Below are 23,013 nucleotides of genomic sequence, written 5' to 3' on the forward strand. Positions count from 1 at the left end.
GACTAAAAATTGGAGGTCCCGTAGGCCCCCTCCAAGCTTTCGTTTTTCCCAATGTCACTGGATCAAAGTTCTGAGATAGCCATTTTATTCAGCATAGTTGAAAAACTTAATAACTATGTCTTTGGGGAGGACATAATCCCCCTCAGTCCCCGTGGGAGGGGGCGCTTTCAGGGGGATTTTTTTGGTTGGGGGAGGGGGTTATGCGGGGGAAACTTTCCGTGGAGGAATTTGTCATAGAGGAAGAAAATTTCCATGAAGGAAATTTCTTAGCATTTTTTAAAGAACAATGAAAGAATAAATATGGAAAAGTTTTTTTAACTGAAAGTAAGGAGCAGCATTAAAACTTAAAACGAAGAGAAATTATTGCGCATATGAGGGGTTCACCTCCTATTAATACCTCCCTCTTTACGCTAAAGTAATTTTGATAATTTCAACTCTTTATGCTACGGCCTTTGTGATTCAGGGGTCATTCTTAAGGAATTGGGACAAAATTTAAGTTTTGGTGTTAAGAGCGAGGTATTGACGAGGGGGTGAAACCCTCATATACCTAATAAAAACATACGAATATAGAAGTTCGTTACGTAAGTTAATTCAAAAGTTACGTATATTTTTACTAATAAAAACGTTCATAAAAATCAAAAGTTCTTATTGCCATTTTAAATAACAAAAAATTGGAGGGTATCTAGGTCTACTCCCCCGCTCCTTTTTTCTCAAAATCGTCCAATCAAGACTATGAGAAAGCCATTTAGCCATAAAAATAAATTAATATGCAAATTTCTTTTTAATTATTCATGTGCGAAGAGCCAAAATCAAAACATGCATTAATTCAAAAACGTTCAGAAATTAAATAAAAAAACACGTTTTTTTTGACTGAAAGTAAGGAGCGATATTAATACATAAAACGAACAGAAATTACTCCGTATATGAAAGGGGCTGTTCCCTCCTCAACGCCCCGCTTTTTACGCTAAAGTTTTTTACTGTTTTAAAAAGTAGAGTTGAGAGAAAGAGTCAAACTTTAGCGTAAAGAGTGGGGCGTTGAGGAGGGAACATCCCCTTTCATATACGAAGTAATTTCTGTTCGTTTTAAGCTTTAATATCGCTCCTTACTTTCAGTTAAAAATCTTGTTTTTTTATTTAATATCAGTAAAGGGCCAATGATGCAATATGTATTAGACTTTTACAGTGAGAGAAGGAGGCAAAACCTTAACTTTAGTTTGTCAAGGTTTTTGTTCATTTCAACCTTTATTTGCATATTCAATTTAAGTTTCACTCGTTTTAAGATTTATTTACTCATTTACATTAGAACTTATTGCATGTTTGTTTTCTATGTTAGTTTATTTAATTCCTTTTCGTTGTGGGTTTTATTTGTACTTCAATACCAAAATATTTTTGTTGGTTTTAAGCTTGATATGCATATTCAAATTAAGCTTTACTCGTTTTAAGATTTATTTATTCATTACCTGTTGTTTGTTTTTCTGCTATGATTGTTTATTTAATTCCTGTTCGTTTTGGGTTTCATTTGTACTTTAATAGCAAAATATTTCTGTTCATTTTAAGCTTGATTTGCATATTCAACTTAAGCTTTACTCGTTTTAAGATTTATCTATTCATTTATGTTAGTACCTGCTGTATGTTTTTTTTTTACTACGACTGTTTATTTAATTTCTGTTTGTTTTGGGTTTCATTTATTCTTTAATAGTAATTTCTGGTCTTTTTGAGTCTGAGTTATTGAAGGTTTATATTTGTTCTGATCTTACGATTAATATGGCCTTTGATTTTCTTTAGAAAACTTCTCTTTTGGAAAGTGTTTCTTAATTATTTGCTAGAAACTAACCAAACTTTTTCTTATTAGACTTGGACACTTACTGAATATTCAAAAATTGGAATAAGAAAATCGGTATAAGGTTGTGAACGGCCTACATACCAATAAATTTTGTTGTTGGACATCAAATATACCGTAATGTTTTATGGTTTAAGATCCCTAGACTATGCCTCATTCCAACTCCACTTGAAGGCTGTGCTAATGAGTTGTAGCCTACCTTTATATTTTCATATTTTAATTAATGGCCAGTTCATCTTTGTAGTTAGTTTTCTTATGAACCTTTGTATTTCTTATTTAATGACTGTGTTCATCTTGTGTTTGATCAGTTTCGTTAGTTTGCTGTTTCTTGTATTTTCATTTTCATTTTGGCGTTTCATACTGTGTTTAAATACATTATGTATTTTGACTGTATGAGATTTGGTAAACCGTGTATTTTTAATTTTTGAAGGAATAATTCTATTCAGCAACCTTTCTATCAGGGGTAGAGGATTCTAAACGACGCCTGTAAAGTATTTTAAATTTATCAGAAATGGCACCTCTGGATTTTCAAGTTTGTGAAGTTTCTTTCTCAAAAATACTTTAACATTTATTTTTTTTATTGGGAAATTGATTTCTGAACATGTTTTAGGTATTTGCTTTATACAATTTGTCTTTTTGTGCTACCAGTTTTTGGGCACAGTTAGTTACTTTTGCAAAAAAAAAATTCTGCTTTTCTTATCTTTTTTGTTAGAACGAATGTATTTTAAGCTTACCTTGAGCTTTATAATTTTTATTATATTTGTACTTTCAATTTTAGACACCGAGAGAAAAGATGAACGAAATATGCCAAATAATACAAAGGAAAGGAATATTGCACCCATTTATGAAAGCCCTTGACGAAACAGGTGACTACGACTTTATTGTGGATAAGTATAAGAAATTAACATCTCAGCTTGGTATTACTTGTGAAGATAAGCTTTCAGTGGATGACAACGAAGAAATTCTCAGTGGAGTACTCAGGCTAGGAGGTGTTCCAAATCTACCAGCAAAATTATTGCCTAGACAAAACGAAGTAAGTTGTGTGGAATCGACCGTATGTTGTTAAATGGACAATACTTGTTTAAATGTATTTATTTGTAGGAAGGTTTTTGTTGGAAACAGCAATGTAAATTTATCTTAAAGCTGGCATACTACTCTTTTCCAGTGAGAAAACAAGAGCTAAGAGCTCATATGGCACTTGTGACGAGACCAGAAGAGCCAAGAGCTCATATGGTATGAGCTCTAACAAAATTCTAAGAATAAATAGATTGACTTAAAAGAAAAATCAGAGGCTTAATGCCGGTCGGGATTTAAATTAAGAGCTCTGAGTCATGATGTCCTTCTAAATATCAAAATTCATTAAGATCCGATCACCCACTCGTATGTTATAAATACCTTTTTTTTCTAATTCTTCATCTCCTTTCAGCCCCCCCCCCCAGATTTTCGAATCAGGGCAAACGACTTTATCAAGTCAATTTGTGCGCTCCCTGACACGCCTACCAATTTTCATTGTCCTAGCACGTCCAGAAGCACCAAATTCGCCAAAGCACTGAACCCCACCCCCTAACTCCCCAAAAGAGAGCGAATCCAGTACGGTTACGTCAATCACATATCTACGACATTCGGTTATTCTACCCACCAAACTTCATCCCGATTCTTCCACTCCAAGCGTTTTACAAGATTTCCGATTTCCCCCTCTAACTCTCCAAATGTCAACAGATCTGGTCGGGATTTGAAATAAGAGCTCTGATACATGAGTTCCTTCTAAATATCAAATTTCATTAAGATCCGGTCACCCGTTCATAAGTTAAAAATACCTGAATTTTCTAATTTTAACAAATTAACATCCCCCCCAGCTCCTCCAAAGAGAACTGGTCCGTTCCAATTATGTCAATCACATATCTGGAACTTGTGCTTATTCTTCCCATCAAGTTTCATCCCGATCTCTCCACTCTATGCGTTTTCCAAGATTTATTTTCCCATTTCCATTCCCCTATGTCCCCCCAGATCCAATTCGAGTCGGAAAGGGAGCATATGAGACATAAGATCCTTCTATATATCAAGTTTCATTAAGATCCGATAACCTATTCGTAAGATAAAGATATCCCAATTTTCACGTTTTTCAAGAATTCCGGTTTCCCCCTCCAACTCCCCCCAATGTCACAGGATCTAGTCGGAATTTAAAATAAGAGCTCTAAAGCACAAGATCCTTCTAAATATCAAATTTCATTAAGGTCTGATCACCCGTTCGTAAGTTACAAATACCTCATTTCTTCTGAAATGGCTAAGGTTGTTTCAGAAAAGAGATAAAAAATCTCTTTTTCTTTTCACTATCAAAGCTCAGTCCCCTGGTGTTTTTAGTATAGTTCAGGAAAAGAACCATTTGTATGAAATTTTCACAAATCTGTAAGCAACATTCTTCGGGAGGTTTTGAAAGTTTTGGGCTCGAGAATAGGTATTCAAATTAACACTAAACAGACTGGGTCTCGTAAATTGGGGTAAAATTGAAAAAGAAGAAATGTTACATATCAGAGAAAGGTTTCACTTTGCTCAGTTGTATGATTCAAAAGGATGAAAGATGTAGTGAAAATGGAAAAAGTAGAAGAACCAAGGTGCAGGATGTTTATAATAGTTGAATATTTTTTGGAAGAATAGGAAGATGTCTTAAAACTGAAATTAGGGTACACAAATTACAGCAACAGCAATATCTTAAGAAATTTACAGAACAATTTAGTGTATACCTATCTCGAGTTATTAGAAGGAAATCCAACAAATCGTGCACCAAACCACTCTCTGCACTACGCTGTGGTGGTTTGTTTTTAGGGCTCTTGATATTTACCAAGTGACATATAGCAATTGAAATTTCTCTTGGTCTGTCGGTCCTGGTTTTGCTAGTTCAGGCACTTCCAGATAAGTTAGGACAATGAAAGTTATCAGGGACCAGACCATATTAAATTAGAAATAGTTTCTTCACCGATTCGACCATCTGGGGGAGTGGAGGGACGGTTAATTCGGAAAAACTAAAAAAATGAGGTATTTTCAACTCACGAATGGGTGTTTATATTTTAATAAAATTTGATATTTAGAAGGATCTTGCGCTTCGAGCTTTTTATTTTAAATCCTGACCAGATCCGGTGACATTGGGGGGAGTTGGAGGGGGAAACTGGAAATCTTGGTGGCTTCATCCCCCATTTGGGGGGGGGGGCTGAAGGGAGAGGAAAAATTAGGAAAAATAAGTTTTTTTGACTTACGAATGGGTGATCGCATCTTAATGAAATTTGGAAAACGCTTGAACGGGAGAGATTGGGATGAAACTTGATGGGAAGAATAAGTTCTAGTTTTAGATACGTGATTAACATAAATGGACCGGATCCGCTTTCTTTGAGGGAGTTGGGGGGATTTTCAGTGCTTGGCGAGTTTGGTCGTAGCCGTGTCAGGGACCTGCACAAATTGGCTTGATAATAGTTGTTTTCCCATTTCGACCATCTGGGGGCTGGAGGGAGAAGAAAGATTGAAAAAATGAGGCATTTTTAACTTACGAATGGGCGATCGGATCTTAATGAAATTTGATATTTAGAAGGACCTCGTGTCTCCAAGCTACTATTTTAAAACCCCAGCGGCATTAAGCTTCTAATTTTTCTTTTAAATCAATCAATTGATTCTTAGAATTTTGCTAGAGCTCATGTCATATGAACTCTTGGCTCTTGACTCCTCCGACCTCGTCACTAAGTGCCATATGAGCTTTTAGCTTTTATTATGGATGGTTTTTTGTGGATGCACAGGAGTGCAGATGGTCTGGTATTGCAAATTTTCTTCGTTGGCATTAAAGCTTGTTCAAATAGGCAATGCTAAGAACATCCCCCAAATTCCCCCCGGACCCTACCTCAAATATCCCTAAAAACCACATTTGTCCCACCTTGGCTGATTAATTCTCTCTCAAAGCTCACATGATGGGTCAAATTCAATGGATAAGACAATGATGGAGGTGGGGGCGTATCTCACTATCCATGATGAAAATGGAAATGACTCCCACGAAATCCTTTCAAGGACCTCTTTGCTATGATTTTGAAACTTGGCACATAGATCAACAACTTGAAAAGAAACTTCTTGCGTTCGAAAAAATGTATTTAAGGTGCATTTTCAATATCCACTGGTCCCAAAAATTAACAAACCCTACTATACAACTGAAAGCATCTCAGTCACTAATAACCAGAGTGATCAAGTATAGGAAGTGGAGATATCTTGGTCGTGTGATCCGTGTTTCTGAAACTTGACTACCGAAGGTCGTCCTTTAGTATCAACCACGTGGTAAGAGAAAAAGAGGACCAGAAGAAGTCTGCTCTCTGGACTCCAAACCACTACCCAACTAAAATAGTTGTGTATAACATTCCTCTACGAATACCAAGTCAGAAGCTGAAGGAAGGGCTCTCTGACAGAACTGGCAACCCAATCCCGGTTGCAGATGCCATCCAACTGGGCAAACCAGATACTAATGGCAAAATGTCAGGCAAGTCTTTCCTATTCACTCTTAGAAAGAAAAGCAATATCCCAGGCCAGATATTCCTCTTTGGACCAATAAAAGCACACAGAGCCTACAAGCCAAAACCAATCTAATGCCAAAAAAAAGTCTGAAACTGGGTTCACACAAGAAACAAATGTAGTGAAATCTTATTAACCTGAAGTAAATGTAAGAGTTCCCAACCCCAAGGAATGTTAAATTGTAAAAATGATCAGCCAACATGCATCAACTGCAAAGGACCCCATGATTCATCCAATAAAACATTATGCCCTGCATATAAAAAAAAACGAGCATTAAAAACCCAAATAGCAGCAGATACCTTGTCCATTTGCAGCCCTGGAAGCAAATGCAGCCCAATCACCCTAAACTACACCCTTGATGAAACCCAAGGCTACCACTCACAGTACACACAACCCCAATCTACCCAAAGCAACAAGCACCCCCTACCAGAGTCTTTCCTCAAAACACCCCAGCTCACAATCCTACCAAAGAGAATCACCAATGCTGAGCCAACTATCCTCCTCATTCAATGAGAAGATGTTTTACTGGCCACCCCTCTAAGCAGAATTAAATTAGTAGTATTACCAGGAATTAATCCTCTAAATAATGGTAAGCCCGATGAATAACCAAACAAGCTAACACGTAAAATATTAGTCTCTTCATATTAAACACTAATGTAGTTTAGTCTATAAACCTACAACAGCCACAGAAAGCAACAAATATAAATGAATTGACAAACATGTACCTACCCAATCACATGCTAATTCAAGCACAAATGGATCTTGCTTTATTCCTAGCACAGTCAAATGAAAACTAAAGCAAATAAGCATCACATTTCAATGCTTCAGTGGAATATAAAATCACTTTCAGAACATAAGTTAAATGAACAATATACCTAACATACAGAACACCTAACATATTAGTCTCTTCATGTTAAACACTAATGTAGTTTAGTCTATAAGCCTACAACAGCCACAGAAAGCAACAAACATAAATGAATTGACAAATATGTACCTACCTAATCACATGATAATTCAAGTACATACGAAAATAGCGACGAAGACCACACTGACTTTCCATAACAAACAAATATAAAGTAGAGACAATACGGAAAATCTTTTCAAGACAGTGGGAATCAATTCTGTGGATATTTCGGCCCTATGTCCAAGGGCCGTCTTCAGCCCAATACAAGAATAAGAGAGAAACTATATATATATATATATATACATATCTATATATATAAAAATAAGTTGTCTGTGTGTGGATCTGTGGATCAGGTGACGTCATGTTTGTTCGCATATGACGTCTGAATTATTTCACACTAATACAAAAGAAGAAAAAAACTAAAAAAGGTAAAAACCACAAAAAAAACTAAAAAGAAAAAAAAAACTAAAAAAGCTAAAAAACTAAAAAAAACTAAAAAAAGGTAAAAATCTAATAACTAAAAAAAAACTGAAAAAAATAAAAAAAGGCAAAAACTACAAAAAAAATAAAAACTAATAAAAAAACTAAAAAAGCTAAAAAACTAAAAAAACTAAAAAAACTAAAAAAAACTAAAAAAAACTAAAAAAAGGTAAAAAACTAAAAAAAACTAAAAACTAAAAAAGAAAAAAACTAAAAAAAGGAAAAAACTGAAAAATAAAAGAGAAAAAGAAAACTAAAAAAATATGAATAAATATATATAAAAATAAGTTGTTTGTGGGTTATGTCTGTCTGTCTGTCTGTCGAGTGACGTCGTGTTTGTCCGCATATGACGTCTGAATTATTTCACACTAATACAAAAGAAGAAAAAAAACTAAAAAAGGTAAAAACTACAAAAAAAACTAAAAAGAAAAAAAACTAAAAAAGCTAAAAAACTAAAAAAAACTAAAAAAAGGTAAAAAACTAAAAACTAAAAAAAACTGAAAAAACTAAAAAAAGGCAAAAACTAAAAAAAAAACTAAAAACTAATAAAAAAACTAAAAAAGCTAAAAAACTAAAAAAACTAAAAAAAGGTAAAACACAAAAAAAAACTAAAAACTAAAAAAGAAAAAACTAAAAAAAAGGAAAAAACTGAAAAATAAGAGAAAAAGAAAACTAAAAAAATATTAATAAATATAAAAAATATAAATATAAATATAATATAAATTAGCAATCAACAAAGCACCGAGACACAAATGACGACCGGGACACAGGGAGTATAATTGACGACCAGGACATAAGTAAAAAAAAAAAAAACTAAAAAAACTAAAAAAATGGTAAAAACTACAAAAAAACTAAAAACTAATAAAAAAACTAAAAAATCTAAAAATCTAAATAAACTAAAAAAGAAAAAAAAGAAAAAAAAGAAAAAAGGAAAAAAATAAAGGAGAAAAACAAAACTAAAAAACGAATGTATATACAGACCGGGACACCGGGATACAAATGACGACCGGGACACAGGGAATATAAATGACGACCGGGACACAGGGACACAACTACAATGGGGACGCCGGGGGGCACAGGGGGATATAAATGACGACCGGGACACCGGGACACAAGGAATATAAATGACGCCCGGGACACTCAAAGAGAAATCACAGACTGGAACACCGGGACACAAATGACGACCGGGACACAGGGAATATAAATGACGACCGGGACACAGGGACATAACTACAAAGGGGACGCCGGGGTGCACAGGGGGATATATAAATGACGATGGCGACTCAGGGAATGGTCGATTAGCAATCACCATCAACAAAGCTCAAGGGCAATCATTAGAATCATGAGGTATAGATCTGAATACGGATTGTTTTCCCATGGACCATTATATGTTGCATGTTCAAGAGTCGGTAAACCTGACAATCTATTTATATGCACAGACAATGGGACAGCAAAGAATGTTGTATATTCGCAAGTTTTACGTAGTTAAAAACATATATATATATATATAAATATATATATATATATATATATATATATATATATATATATATATATATATATATATATATATATATATATATATATATATATATATATATATATATATATATATATATATATATATATATATATATATATATATATATATATATATATATATATATATATATATATATATATATATATATATATATATATATATATCTATATTCACAGGTGGGACATAGGGACACAACTACAATGGCGCGTAACTAATATGGCGCGTAACGACTTACGCGCGCGGGGGGGCTTGGGGGGCTTCTTGTATTGTGCTGAAGACGGCCCTTGGACATAGGGCCGAAATATCCGCAGAACTGATTTCCACTGTCTTGAAAAGATTTTCCCTATTGTCTCTACTTTCTATTTGTTTGTCAAGTACATACGCTTTACTAAAAAAAAAAAAAAAAAAAAAAAAAAAAAAAAAATGACCGTGGATTGTCGGCTTTTTGACATATACTGACATTTATTCCTTTTAGTTTTAATAAATTTGTTTTGAAAGTAAGAAAAGTGAAAACACTTAAAATGTATTTTGTTTTCAGTAAAGCGCAAGTTACGTTCTGGTCTTGAGAAGGCATGGGGGCTATCATCCCCACTCATGGTAATTTTTGCTTGTTTTGAGTTAGAACTTACTATTCTAACCTATTGTTTAGTATTAGAACTTACTCCCAGATTATGGGAGATTCTTTCCATCTCACAGGCCTTATTATATGATCTTTGGTCTTTTTTTTTGAACAGATGGCTATCTCAAAACTTTAATTGGATGCATTTGTGGAAAATACGACGTGGGGGGAGGGGGCATGATCACCTTGACTCTAAAAAATGCAACTAGAACATCTGATTTCCAATCCAATGAACCCCTCGGGAGTTTATTCGACCAGTCTTTTCATAAAAACATTATATGCCCTTGGGGCATAACTTACAATCCTTGCAATAAGGGCTTTGGAAGGGGGTGGTGGTGGTGTCATCTTCAGAGACACAATTTCCAGACCTTTTAACTATGCTGAACATGGCCATTTAAACATGGCCATTTAAATCTAATTATAATTTTGAGATAGCTGAAATGGCTATCTCAAAATTATAATTAGATGTGTTTCGGAAATTGATGGGTGTGGGCGTGGGGCTTGTTGCTTTCAAATCACTTTTGATTATTAAAAAAGGCCCTTTTAATTTCTAATCGAATGAGCCTTTTCTGAAGTCTCGACGACAACAAATGACCATCTCAAAATTTCTATCAGATGCATTTCAGGAAAATTACGAGGTGTGTGTGTGTGGGGGGGGGGGTATTCACCCTCTGATCTCTCTGAATCTTTGAAAGGGTACTAAAACTTCTTATTACCAATCCAATGACCCCCTCCAAAGTTTAAATGGCCATCCTTTCTATAAAAACTTTATATGTCCACAGGGCATAACTTACAACCCTTGCCCTGAGAGCTGTGAATGGAGGGGGTTTTCATCCTCAAAGATATAATTTCCAGACGTTTTAACTACGGTGAACAAAATGGCTATCTCAAAATTTTTATTGGATGTGTTTAGAGAAATTGTGGGCGTGGGAGGGGGGTTAGTTGCCCTCCACTCACTTTTGACTATAAAAAAGGCGCTGACCCTTTCAGTTTCCAATCGATTCAGCTCTTTTTGAAGTCTAAACGACAACAAATTTCAAATTTGTTGCATTGCAAAATTTCTATCAGATGTATTTCGGGAAAATACGAAGTATGGGGGGATATCCACCCTCCGACCACTCTGAATTTTTAAAATGGCACTAGAACTTCTGATCACCAATAAAATGAGCCCCCGTCGAAGTTTATACAATCACCCTTTCTATATAGACCTTAAATGCCCGCAGGGTGTAGCTTACAACCCTTTCCCTGAGGGCTCTGGGGAGGGGGTGTCACCCTCAAAGATATAATATCCGGATCTTTCAACTTTGTTGAACAAAATGGCTATCGTTTTGATTGAATATGTTTGGTAAAATGTTGGGCTTGGGAGAGGGCCCCTCTAGTCACTTTTGACTATTGAAAAGGGCAAGGGCTCTTGTAATTTCCAATCGAAAGAGCCCTTTTAGAATTATCTAACACAACTTCGATACGAAGTAGCATGGTATAAAACCAAAAAAAAAAAACATTTTGCCCACATCGCTCGTTACATACGCCCTTTCTGTAAAAATTTTGTTATGCCTCCAGGGCATAACTTACAGCCCTTGCTCTGAGGGATGTGAGGTGGGTGATCTTGTCATCCGAAAACACATAATTTCCGGACTTTTTAACTACGCAGAAAAAAATGGCTATCTAAAAATTTTGATTGGATGGGTTTGGGGAAATAGTGAACGTGGCAGGGGAGTAAGTTGCCCGCTAATCACTTTTGACTGTTAAAAAAGGCACTAGCCTCCTCAATTCACAATCGGATGAGCTTTTTTAGAAGTTTTTATGACAACAAATGGCCATCTCAAAATTTCTATCAGACTCATTTCAAGAAAATACGAGGCGGGGGGGGGGGGGGGGGTATCTAAACTCCGATCCCTTTGGATCTTAAAAATGATACTAGAACTTCTGACTACCAATCCAATGAGTCTCCCCCGAAGTTTATACGACCACTCTTTCTATACAAACTTTTTATGCCCCCAGGGTAGAATTTACAACCCTTGCCCTGAGGGCTCTCGGGGGTTGTCATCCTCAAAGAAATAATTTCCAGACCTTTTAACTATGCTGAACAAAATGGCTATCTCGAAATTTTGATTGGATGTGTTTTGGGAAATGGTGGGGGTGGGAGGGGGTCTATCTGCCCTCTAATCACTTTTTACTATTGAAAGGGGCAGAAGCCCCTTCAATTTCCAATTGAGTGAGCCTTTTTAAAGTTTTTACGACAACAAATGGCCATCTCAAAATATCTATCAGATACATTTCCTGAAAACACGTGGTGTGGGGGGGGGGGTTCATGCGCCCTTCGATCACCCTGAATCCTAGAGGGCATTAGAACTTTTGATTGCAAATCCATTGAGCCCCCTCCGAATTTCATAAAATCACCTTGTCTAAATAAATCTTAAATTCCCCCAAGGCATAAGTTACAACCCTTACCCTGTGCGCTGTTGGGAGGGGGGTGTCTTCCCCAAAGATATAATTTCCTGATCTTCCAATTCCGTTGAATAAAATGGCTATCTCGAAACTTTGATTGAATTCGTTTGGGGAAAGGTGGGCGTGGGAGGGGGTTAGTTGCCCCCAATTACTTTCGACTATTAAAAAGGGCAGTAACCCTTTCAATTTCCGATCAAATGAGCCCTTTTTGATGTTTCCTCGACAATTCCTTCGATACGAAGTACCTTGGTCTTAACAAAAAAAAAAAAAATATTAATACTAACACATTGTGTCCTCATCGCTGCTTACTTAGGCAGCGCTATTGCGTTGCCTATGATACTCTTTCTTCAAGCGGCATAAGAAGATACCTTTGGTATGTTTCAAGCCACTCAGGTATAACTAGTATCCATTAAGCTGATGAATTTGCAAAAAAATCCTCTAAATATTGACCAGCCATGTGGGAGACCAATGACCCGCTGTATATGATCAGAGATAATGTTAAATAAGAACAAACCAAATTTATCTTCCTTCCCCAATAAGGAACTCTCTAAAATATATAAAAGAATTCGGTCAGGCTTAAATCTGCAAAATTTTCAGACGTTTTCATGTCAGTTTTCTAATTCACGTGGCTCAATTCCCTCATCCCCTCTTTGCCGACATTGTAATATAAAAGATGAAACAATTGACCATTGCCTATTTAAATATAATATGCTGACGTCTGCACAGCTTACCCTGCAATGTAAATTTTTAAAGTGCATCAAACACTACAAAATCTCACTATCAGCTAAGAGTCTAGCTGAACATACCTGCACACAGAGCACAGAACTCAATGATACTCTGATATTTCAACTCCTAGAATCAAAAGATTTACTGCAAGATATCTAATCAGATTCAAATTAATAAGGAGCAACCACTTGGAGAAGCTCATTCCAACCCACATAGTGAGTCAAAAGGAAAAGGGTTGAATAGTCTCGACAGGAAAGCCTACTTTTGCTGAAACGGAAGAAGAAAGAAGGGTACAAGAGGCTACAGTAATGACATTTCGTGAGAAATAAGTAAAAAACTGTCCTAAGAACTCGTTTGAATGGTATTATGTCAAACAAGAAGCTCGTGAATAAACCTTTGTAAAGGATTTGTTTTTTGCCATGCTAATACAGAAGCTTTCAAACTTTAAATTTTTTTTTAGAAACTTTAGTTTAAAGGATCATTGCTTGAATTTTGGTAATGCTTTGAGAAATAAGAGCTAAGAGCTCATATGGCACTTGTGACGAGGCCAGAAGAGGCAAGAGCTCATATGGTATGAGCTCTAACAAAATTCAAAGAATCAATAGATTGATTTAAAAGGCAAATCAGAGGCTTAATGCCGGTTGGGATTTAAAATAAGAGCTCTGAGTCACGATGTCCTTTTAAATATCAAAATTCATTAAGATCCGATCGCCCACTCGTAAGTTATAAACACCTCATTTTTTCTAATTTTTGCTCTCCTTTTAGCCCCCCCCCCCCAGATGGTCGAATCAAGGAAAACGACTTTATCAAGTCAATTTGTGCAGCTCTCTGACACGCTTACCAATTTTCATCGTCCTAGCACATCCAGAAGCACCAAACCCACCAAAGCACTGAATTCCACCCCCCAACTCCCCTAAAGAGAGCGAATCTAGTACGGTTACATCAATCACTTATCTACGACATTTGCTTATTCTACCCACCAAGCTTCATCTCGGTTCTTCCACTCTAAGCATTTTCCAAGATTTCAAATTTCCCCCTTCAACTCCCCCCAATATAAACAGATCTGGTCGGAATTTGAAATAATAGCCCTGAGACAAGAATAATTTCTAAATATCAAATTTCGTTAAGATCCGGTCACCCGTTCATAAGTTAAAAATACCTTAATTTTTCCAAATTAACGCACACACCCCGCTCTTCCAAAGAGAACGGATCCGTTCCGATTATGTCAATCATGTATCTAGAACTTGTGCTTATTCTTCCCATCAAGTTTCATCCCGATCTTTCACTCTATTCCTTTTCCAAGATTTCTGTTTCCCCCCTCCAACCCCCATGTCACCGGATCTAATTCGAGTTGAAAATGGAGCATCTGAGACATAAGATCCTTCTATATATCAAGTTTCATTAAGATCCGATCCCCTATTCATGAGATAGAAATACCCTAATTTTCACGTTTTCCAAGGATTCTGGTTTCCCCTCCAGCTCCCCCCAGCGTCACAGGATCTGGTCGGAATTTAGAATAAGAGCTAAAGCCCAAGATCCTTCTAAATATAAAATTTCATTAAGATCTGTTCAGCCGTTCTTAAGTTACAAATACCTAATTTTTCCGAATTCCCCCCACCCCCAACTCCACCAAAGAAAGCGGATCCGGTTTGGTTATGTCAGTCATGTATCTTAGACTTGTTTTTATTCTTCCCATCCAGTTTCATCCTGATCTCTCCGCCTTAAGTGTTTTCTAAGATTTCCGCCCCTCCCCCCAATGGTGCTGTATCCGGTTGAGATTTAAAATAAGAGATCTGAATTACGAGGTCCTTCTAAATATAATATTTCATAAAGATCGAATTTCTCTTTCGTAAGTTAAAAATACGTCATTTTTTCTAATTTTTTTTCAGAATTAACCCTCCTCCCCCAATTCCCCCAAATAGAGCGATCCATTCCGATTATGTCAATCATGTATCTAAGACTTCTGCTTATTTTTTCCACCAAGTTTTATCCCGATTTCTCCCTCTAAGCGTTTTTCAAGATTTTTGGTCCCCCCCTCCAAAAACTTCCCCTGATGTCACCAGATCCGGTCGGTATTTAAAATAAGAGCTTTGAGAGACGATATCCTTCTAAATATCAAATTTCATTGATATCCGATCACCCGTTCGTAAGTTAAAAATACCTCATTTTTTTGTAATTTTTCGGAATTAAACCTCCCCCTCCCAACTACTCCAAAGAGAGTGGATCCGTTCCGGTTATGTCAATCACGTATCTAGGACTTGTGCTTATTTTCCTACCAAGTTTCATCCCGATCCCTCCCTTATAAATGTTTTCCAAGATTTTAGGTCCCCCCCCCACCAACTCCCCCCCAATGTCACCAGATCCGGTCGGGATTTAAAATAAGAGCTCTGAGACACGATATCCTTCCAAACATCAAATTTCATTAAGATCTGATCTACCATTCGTAAGTTAAAAATACTTCATTTTTTCTATTTTTTCTGAATTGACCGGCAAGCCACCCCCCCCCCAAGATGGTCAAGTTGGAAAAACGACTATTTTAATTTAATTTGGTCCGGTCTCTGATATGCCTGCCAAATTTCATCGTCCTAGCTTACCTGGAAGTGCCTAAAGCAGCAAAACCTGGAAACACCGAGAGAATCTGCGATCGCTTTATGTCACTTTGTTAATACCAAGTGCCATAAAAATAGATATTTTATTTGAGGCGGAATGAAGAAGGTCTAACAGGCAAGAATATAGCCGATCGATTGATCAGCTAGACGATGGCAAGCAATTCTATATTTCCAAATGAATTTTAATTGAATGATTAGTCGATTTTCCTAGATTAGAAATAGTTGCAATGAGCTATAAGTGTCTATTTAAAATATACAAACAATTGACTGATGTGATTGCAGAATTCAATTGTCATGAAATGTTAGTGGCTCAATAATTGTGACTTCACCTTACTTCTTCTGGAGGCACTGTAATGCAGCCTAAATAAAAGGCCAATATTTGTTTTCTGCCACTTTGTATGGAAGGATGGTTGTAGAAACTTGGGAAGGGCTCATCTGATTGGAAATTATAAGTTCTAGTTTCTTTTTCAAGAGTCAAAAGTGGTTGAATGGCAACCATTCTCTTTTCTATTTCGTTTTCACTACTTCCACCCCCCCCCCCCACTAACGCGTAACCTTTATGATGCCGAAACAAACTTTTAAAATTGGTCCGGTAAAGGGTCCAATAAGAATGCCTGCAGGGTTCAACATCACCCACACATTCCCAAGGATAACAGCCCAAAAAGTTATCTAAATTACATTTGTTCGAGGATAGATTTCAGTAGAAGAAAGAGGTCATGTTCGATCCTGGCTGTCTCATCGGCTAGGAACCTTAGGGATCGTTTGCTACGCCAAGATTCCCAAAGTTTACGTGTGAAAATGACACATGTACCCAGACCACATCAAAAGACTATTTGTATCCAAGTTTTAAAAGATCTAAAATTTCAGGAAGTGTTTGGGGGGGTGGACTCCAAGTTTTTATTTTGTGGAAGATGCAAAGGTATACTAAAAGCACTATGTGTATCCAGGTATTTGGAAAACTATAACTGTGATACTATCGGAACATATTTGAGGGGTAGTTGCATCTCGGAATGACTCCTAAGGACTATGCTGAAATTTTAAGAGTGTTGGAGGGACGAGGAGGCAAGAGGTCTTATCTTTTATTTATGGACGGAGGTAGGGGGGTGTAGTAACCAACAAACGTTGGTCTGGTCATTAGAAGGTTTAGGAGGGGATAAACCTGCTCCTTTGTGAGGAAATTTATGTTCGTTTGTAGTTTAACTTGATTATCTGCTCGTCTTGGGTCTTTGAAAAAGCTCCATTTTAGAAATAGTTAAAAAAAATTATACATTAAAGAATTTCATTTACTTTACATGAAGTTTGGGGTGTTGTACCAAATACCATTTAAATCGCTCTTGATATCAAAATAAAGCTGGAGAGGGTAAGGGGTATGGTTCTTCCAAGGCTCTCAAGAACCTCTCCCAAGATAGGTCAAGTGTTTTTGCCCAAAACACACTTTAAGACCTCAGACACCCCCCCCCTCATTTCAACAAACGTTTTTAAGACAATCTTTTGGTTCAAGTAGGATAAAAAGGTCTCAAGTTAATACATTTTTACTAAATTATAATTCGGTTGGTTAACTGGTGAGGTTTTATTTTAATCCAATTCAGTGTGTATAGGTTTTGTCCCAAAGGAGTCTCATTTTCTAACTATTTCAAAGATAGGCTTTCTTTGTTCCTCCCTCCAATCTTTTAATATATCCATGGATCTAATCTACCTTTAAATAAATCTGGATATGTAATACTTTTGTGTTTTTTAGGGGGGGGGGGCTCCTTATTATAGGAACGTCCTTTCATCATTGCTTTCGTCGTTACTGGAACGTCCTTCTTATCATTGTTTTCATCATTGCTTGAGTGTTCTAACTGAACTCAGCCTACCTATAGCTTTGCATACTCCAACCTTCTCATAATATCCGAAATTTTTAGGCTTTCTCACTTGAGAAACCTTTTATGCTCTACTTTTTTACTTTGATATTATCCTTACTTGCTATTTTGATTCTATGATTTCTCTTCTTATTGCTCTCTTTCAAATAGTAATCCAAGATGAGGATTTAGCAATTCTAACAGTCATGCATGGGACGGGAGGCTGAGTCTCTAGTCCTTCCTAGAATCCCAGGATTTTGACGATGCTTTAGAATTTCTATTTTTTGTGCTTTTTCGAATGTGTTCCACTTCCCCTAAATTTTCACGCTATCATAATGATTTCAGTCCTCGCTTGTCTGACTTGCACATTTCATACAAAACAACTCTAATAATATTAAATTAAATATAAAAAACACCATTTCTTATTAAAGTAGGGAACGGTGTTTAAATTCGAAATGAACAAATTTACTCTAAGGATCATGGAGCTGATGTCGATCCCTCTTTACACTATTGTTTAAGTAGCAATTTGAAAGCATGTACTTTTAAACCCGTACTTATTTGCTCAGTGCTTTGAGGATGATGGTTGCATTCATCTCTATTTGAATACATAAGGTTTTCAAAATTATTTTACTGATTAGTTTTAACCTTAAAAGATATGTGACAAAAAAAAAGAAAAAAACGACACACCGACAACAACACAAATTGGTTAGAATATTTCAGTGATCTGACCATAATATTTTGAGTTAAAATGTTTTAAATGCAACATGATAGATAAATACAACATTCATAATTGTCAACCAGTAATTTTTTTTTAATATAATAAGCTTCAATTAAGTGCAACTTGAACTTAGTTCAAAGAATAAGGAGGGGGGGGGCGAGAAACGCACTCATATTTGGGTTAGACGTCATTCTTTAATTTTACATGAGAAAGCTTGTTTTTTATTTGATTGCTGTATGTGTTTAAATTTTTTTAATGTATGTGTAAACTTTTTTTTAATGGGACAAATTGGACTGTCTAATAATGTGATCAAGATTAAAACTCAAAGCCACTTGGGAATCTGCCATTGGAGACTGGAGATCTTGCTAAAAGCTTTTCCATACCTTAAACCAAATTACTGTCTATTACTTTCCGAACTCGTTGACAAGTGACACAATTGGAGTCAAAGTTGTCTTTCTATTTGTCATTATATTGTCTTTGTATTGTCATTAAAATGCCGTTGTATGCTAACATTGTCATTATACTATCAAAACTGTCATTTTTATTGTCATACAACAGGAAAAACCTGAGTAGATTGAGACACGAAGTTTTACTTTTTAAATGATTGCTAGAATAAGTAAAATCGCCTCATTTGATCCAGAGAACGTAGTATATTCAGAAAGTTGAAAGTTAATCCTGATTTTGGTCTAAAAAGGTACTTTTAACATGACCACCAATCGATTTGTATCACTCAAGACCCAGGTAATACAAGCTTCCCAAAATGCCGTTGCTGCCTGGAAGCTAAGTCTTATTGGCCTTTAGTGAAGGAAAAAGGGGGGGGGGGTAGAATTGGATTGTTAAAAGCACTTGTTCATGAGCAGGATACCCACCATCTTCTCCTTGCTGTTATTAAGTCTGATTGCTGTATTCATCTTAATTTGCTCATTCGGGTCGTGTAAAAGCTGTTGATCTATTTTTAATGTATACTAAAATTGCTTCTTTACTTATTCAGTTATATTTTATTAGGTTTTTAAAGTGCAAGGAGGAATCTTGGGAATGCATGACGACGATGCTATTTTGCCTGTTTATTGTATGGCTGGTGGCGGAAAGTCAGTTATTGTAAACCAAGCCTTGCGATCACAAAAACTTTTCAACAAAATTTTCAATCAAGGAGTATATTGGGTCACTGTTGGAAAAGTAAGTTCCTTTGTTCTTTGAAATGAATGGCTTTAAAATAAACGAATTTAAAAAATAACGATTTTTTTGGGCGAATTAAAGAGGTATATTAAAAATTAAAACAAGCATAAATCATCCTATGTATATGCGTGGCTACTGCCCTGTCAACACTGGGCTCTATTATGCTCTTACTATCATTTGAAAACTTATCTGTAACATTTTCCTTTCTGTTCTTTTTTTGCTTGATTTTGCCCAGGGTTATCCGGAATATGGGGGATGAGGTCAGCCTTCTCAACTTCCCGCTTTTGGTGCTAAAGTTTGCCTTCTGTATCAGTTAAAAAAAAAAACAACTTATTTTATATTTTTGCCTTATTCATTAAAATTACTAGATTAAAACTTTGACGTGGCACTACGCTTGGCTACAATAGCCCCCAGTGGGAAGTTGCTGTTAGGGTTGGGTTACCGTTCGATTACTTTTGACCTTTGGAAAGGGCACTAGAACTCGCGAGAATGAGTTCCTTCCCAAAACACTACAGCTGCTGGTTCAGTACAATTTAAAAAAAGGAATAACAAAAATACTCATTATAAAATGAATAAGAAATTTTGGTTTTTCGTAGTTAGGAGCTTGAAAATTATGGTAATGAATTTTATGATGAAGTGAAAAAATGTTGAAAGCTTAATGACAAATAGGTTATTTTTACGCATATATTGTGATTAGCTAATTTTTCTAGAGATCTTAATAATATTTTCATTGATTACTCTTGGATTATTAGTTCAATTACCCAAAACTTTTTGAAAGTACTTCTTTCAAGAGAGTATTTCTTTGGAAATCTGATACTTTGCTCTTTTTTTTTCTTGACACTTAGTAACTATTCAACTATTTCTGACAATACAAACATTTCACTGAAGACTTGTCAAAGATTGATTGAACATTTGAGAAAAGAGGTGTAAACAACGTATTGCTGGCTTACATTATTATTGTTCTTACTATCCTCTGTAGAATTTTTTGTGTGTGATTACTTATGTATTTTGAGTTCAAAGAACGTAAACACATTTGAGCATGAAGTCAAACAAATTTGTTTTTAACTAACTATAATTAATTAAAATAGTATCATTAAACATTTAATATTATCATTATAAAATAATAGCTAATGAACCCCAACACCTAGTTGGTGGGGGCACTTCGCTCCCCCCCCGCGCGCGTAAGTTGTTACGCGCCATATTAGTTACACGCCATTGTAGTTGTGTCCCTGTGTCCCACCTGTGAATATAGATAGATATATATAGGTTTTTAACTACGTAAAACTTGTGAATATACAACATTCTTCGCTGTCCCATTGTCTGTGCATATAAATAGATTGTAAGGTTTACCGACTCTTGAACATGCAACATATAATTGTCCATGGGAAAAACAATCCGTATTCAGATCTATACCTCATTATTCTAATGATTGCCCTTGAGCTTTGTTGATGGTGATTGCTAATCGAACATTCCCTGTGTCCCCGTCGTCATTTATATATCCCCCTGTGCCCCCGGCGTCCCCGTTGTAGTTGTGTCCCTGTGTCCCGGTCGTCATTTATATTCCCTGTGTCCCGATGTCCCGGTCGTCATTTGTGTCCCGGTGTCCCGGTCTGTAATTTATCTTTGAACATTCCCGGTGCCCCGGTTGTCATTTATATATCCCCTCTGTGCCCCCGGCGTCCCCGTTGTAGTTGTGTCCCTGTGTCCCGGTCGTCATTTATACTCCCTGTTATATGTATCCTGGTGTCCCAGTCTGTAATTCCTCTTTGAGTGTCCCGATCGTCATTTATATTCCCGGTGTTCCGGTCGTCATTTGTGTCCCGGTGTCCCGGTCTGTAATTTCATCAGTTGACAAACATGACGTCAGTCAACAAACAACTTCATGACGACATACAGCTCAATCCTTATAATGACGTCACTCGACAAACATGACGTCAGTCGACACACAAACATGACGTCAGTCAACAGACAAACAACTTATTTATATATATATATATATATATATATATATATATATATATATATATATATATACATATATATATATATCTATATATATAAAAATAAGTTGTCTGTCTGTGGATGTGTGGATGGATGTGTGGATGGATGTGTCAGGTGACGTCACCTGAAAAAACTGGATTAGGTGACGTCAAAACTGAAAAAACTAAAAAAAGGCAAAAACTACAAAAAAAACTAAAAACTAATAAAAAAAAATAAAAAAGCTAAAAAACTAAAAAAACTATAAAGGTAAAAACCAATAAAAAACTAAAAAAAAAACTGAAAAAACTAAAAAAAGGCAAAAACTACAAAAAAAAACTAAAAACTAATAAAAAAAGTAAAAAAGCTAAAAAACTAAAAAAACTAAAAAAACTAAAAAAAGGTAAAAAACTAAAAAAAATAAAAAATAAAAAAAACTAAAAAAAAGGAAAAAACTGAAAAATAAGCTAAAATAAAGGTAAAAACCAATAAAAAACTAAAAAAAAAAGGAAAAAACTAATAAATGACGACACTCAAAGAGAAAGCGACCAGGACAAAAAACTAAAAAAAAAAGGCAAAAACTACAAAAAAACTAAAAACTAATAAAAAAAATAAAAAAGCTAAAAAACTAAAAAAACTAAAAAAAGGTAAAAAACTAAAAAAACTAAAAACTAAAAAAAAACTAAAAAAGGTAAAAACTAAAAGAACTAAAAAAGAAAAAAATAAATGACGACACTCAAAGAGAAAGCGACCAGGACAAAAGGAATGTTCGATTAGCAATCAACAAAGCACCGGGACACAGGGAGTATAAATGACGACCAGGACACAAGTAAAAAAAAAAATTAACAAAACTAAAAAGAAGGTAAAAACTACAAAAAAACTAAAAAGAAAAAAAAACTAAAAACTAATAAAAAAACTAAAAAATCTAAAAATCTAAATAAACTAAAAAAGAAAAAAAAAGGAAAAAAATAAAGGAGAAAAACAAAACTAAAAAACGAATGTATATACAGACCGGTACACCGGGATACAAATGACGACCGGGACACAGGGAATATAAATAACGACCGGGACACAGGGACACAACTACAACGGGGACACCGGGGGAAACAGGGGGATATAAATGACGACCGGGACAAAAAAACTAAAAAGAAATAAAAACTAAAAACTAATAAAAAAAACTAAAAAATCTAAAAATCTAAATAAGCTAAAAAAGAAAAAAAAAGGAAAAAAATAAAGGAGAAAAACAAAACTAAAAAATGAATGTATATACAGACCGGGACACCGGGATACAAATGATGACCGGGACCCGGGACACAGGGAATATAAATGACGACCGGGACACAGGGACACAACTACAACGGGGACACCGGGGGAAACAGGGGGATAACCTGACAATCTATTTATATGCAAAGACAATGGGACAGCAAAGAATGTTGTATATTCGCAAGTTTTACGTAGTTAAAACCATATCTATATATATAAAAATAAGTTGTCTGTGGATGGATGGATGGATGGATGTGTGGATGGATGTGTCAGGTGACGTCACCTGAAAAAACTGGATTAGGTGACGTCAAAACTGAAAAAACTAAAAAA

At 35.6% G+C, this 23,013-nt stretch overlaps 1 protein-coding gene across 1 annotated transcript in view; it reads left to right on the plus strand.

Annotated features, from left to right (window-relative positions):
- Positions 1 to 23,013, plus strand: part of LOC136034588 (apoptotic protease-activating factor 1-like) — a gene marked incomplete in the record, with an annotated part of 238,446 nt that overhangs the window by 21,712 nt on the left and 193,721 nt on the right. The window contains 2 exon segments of the mRNA XM_065715856.1: positions 2,619 to 2,873; positions 19,273 to 19,443. Coding sequence (XP_065571928.1) covers positions 2,619 to 2,873; positions 19,273 to 19,443 — 426 coding nt within the window.

The sequence above is a fragment of the Artemia franciscana genome, chromosome 2 (assembly GCF_032884065.1).
Source record: "Artemia franciscana chromosome 2, ASM3288406v1, whole genome shotgun sequence".
NCBI classification, from domain to species: domain Eukaryota; kingdom Metazoa; phylum Arthropoda; class Branchiopoda; order Anostraca; family Artemiidae; genus Artemia; species Artemia franciscana.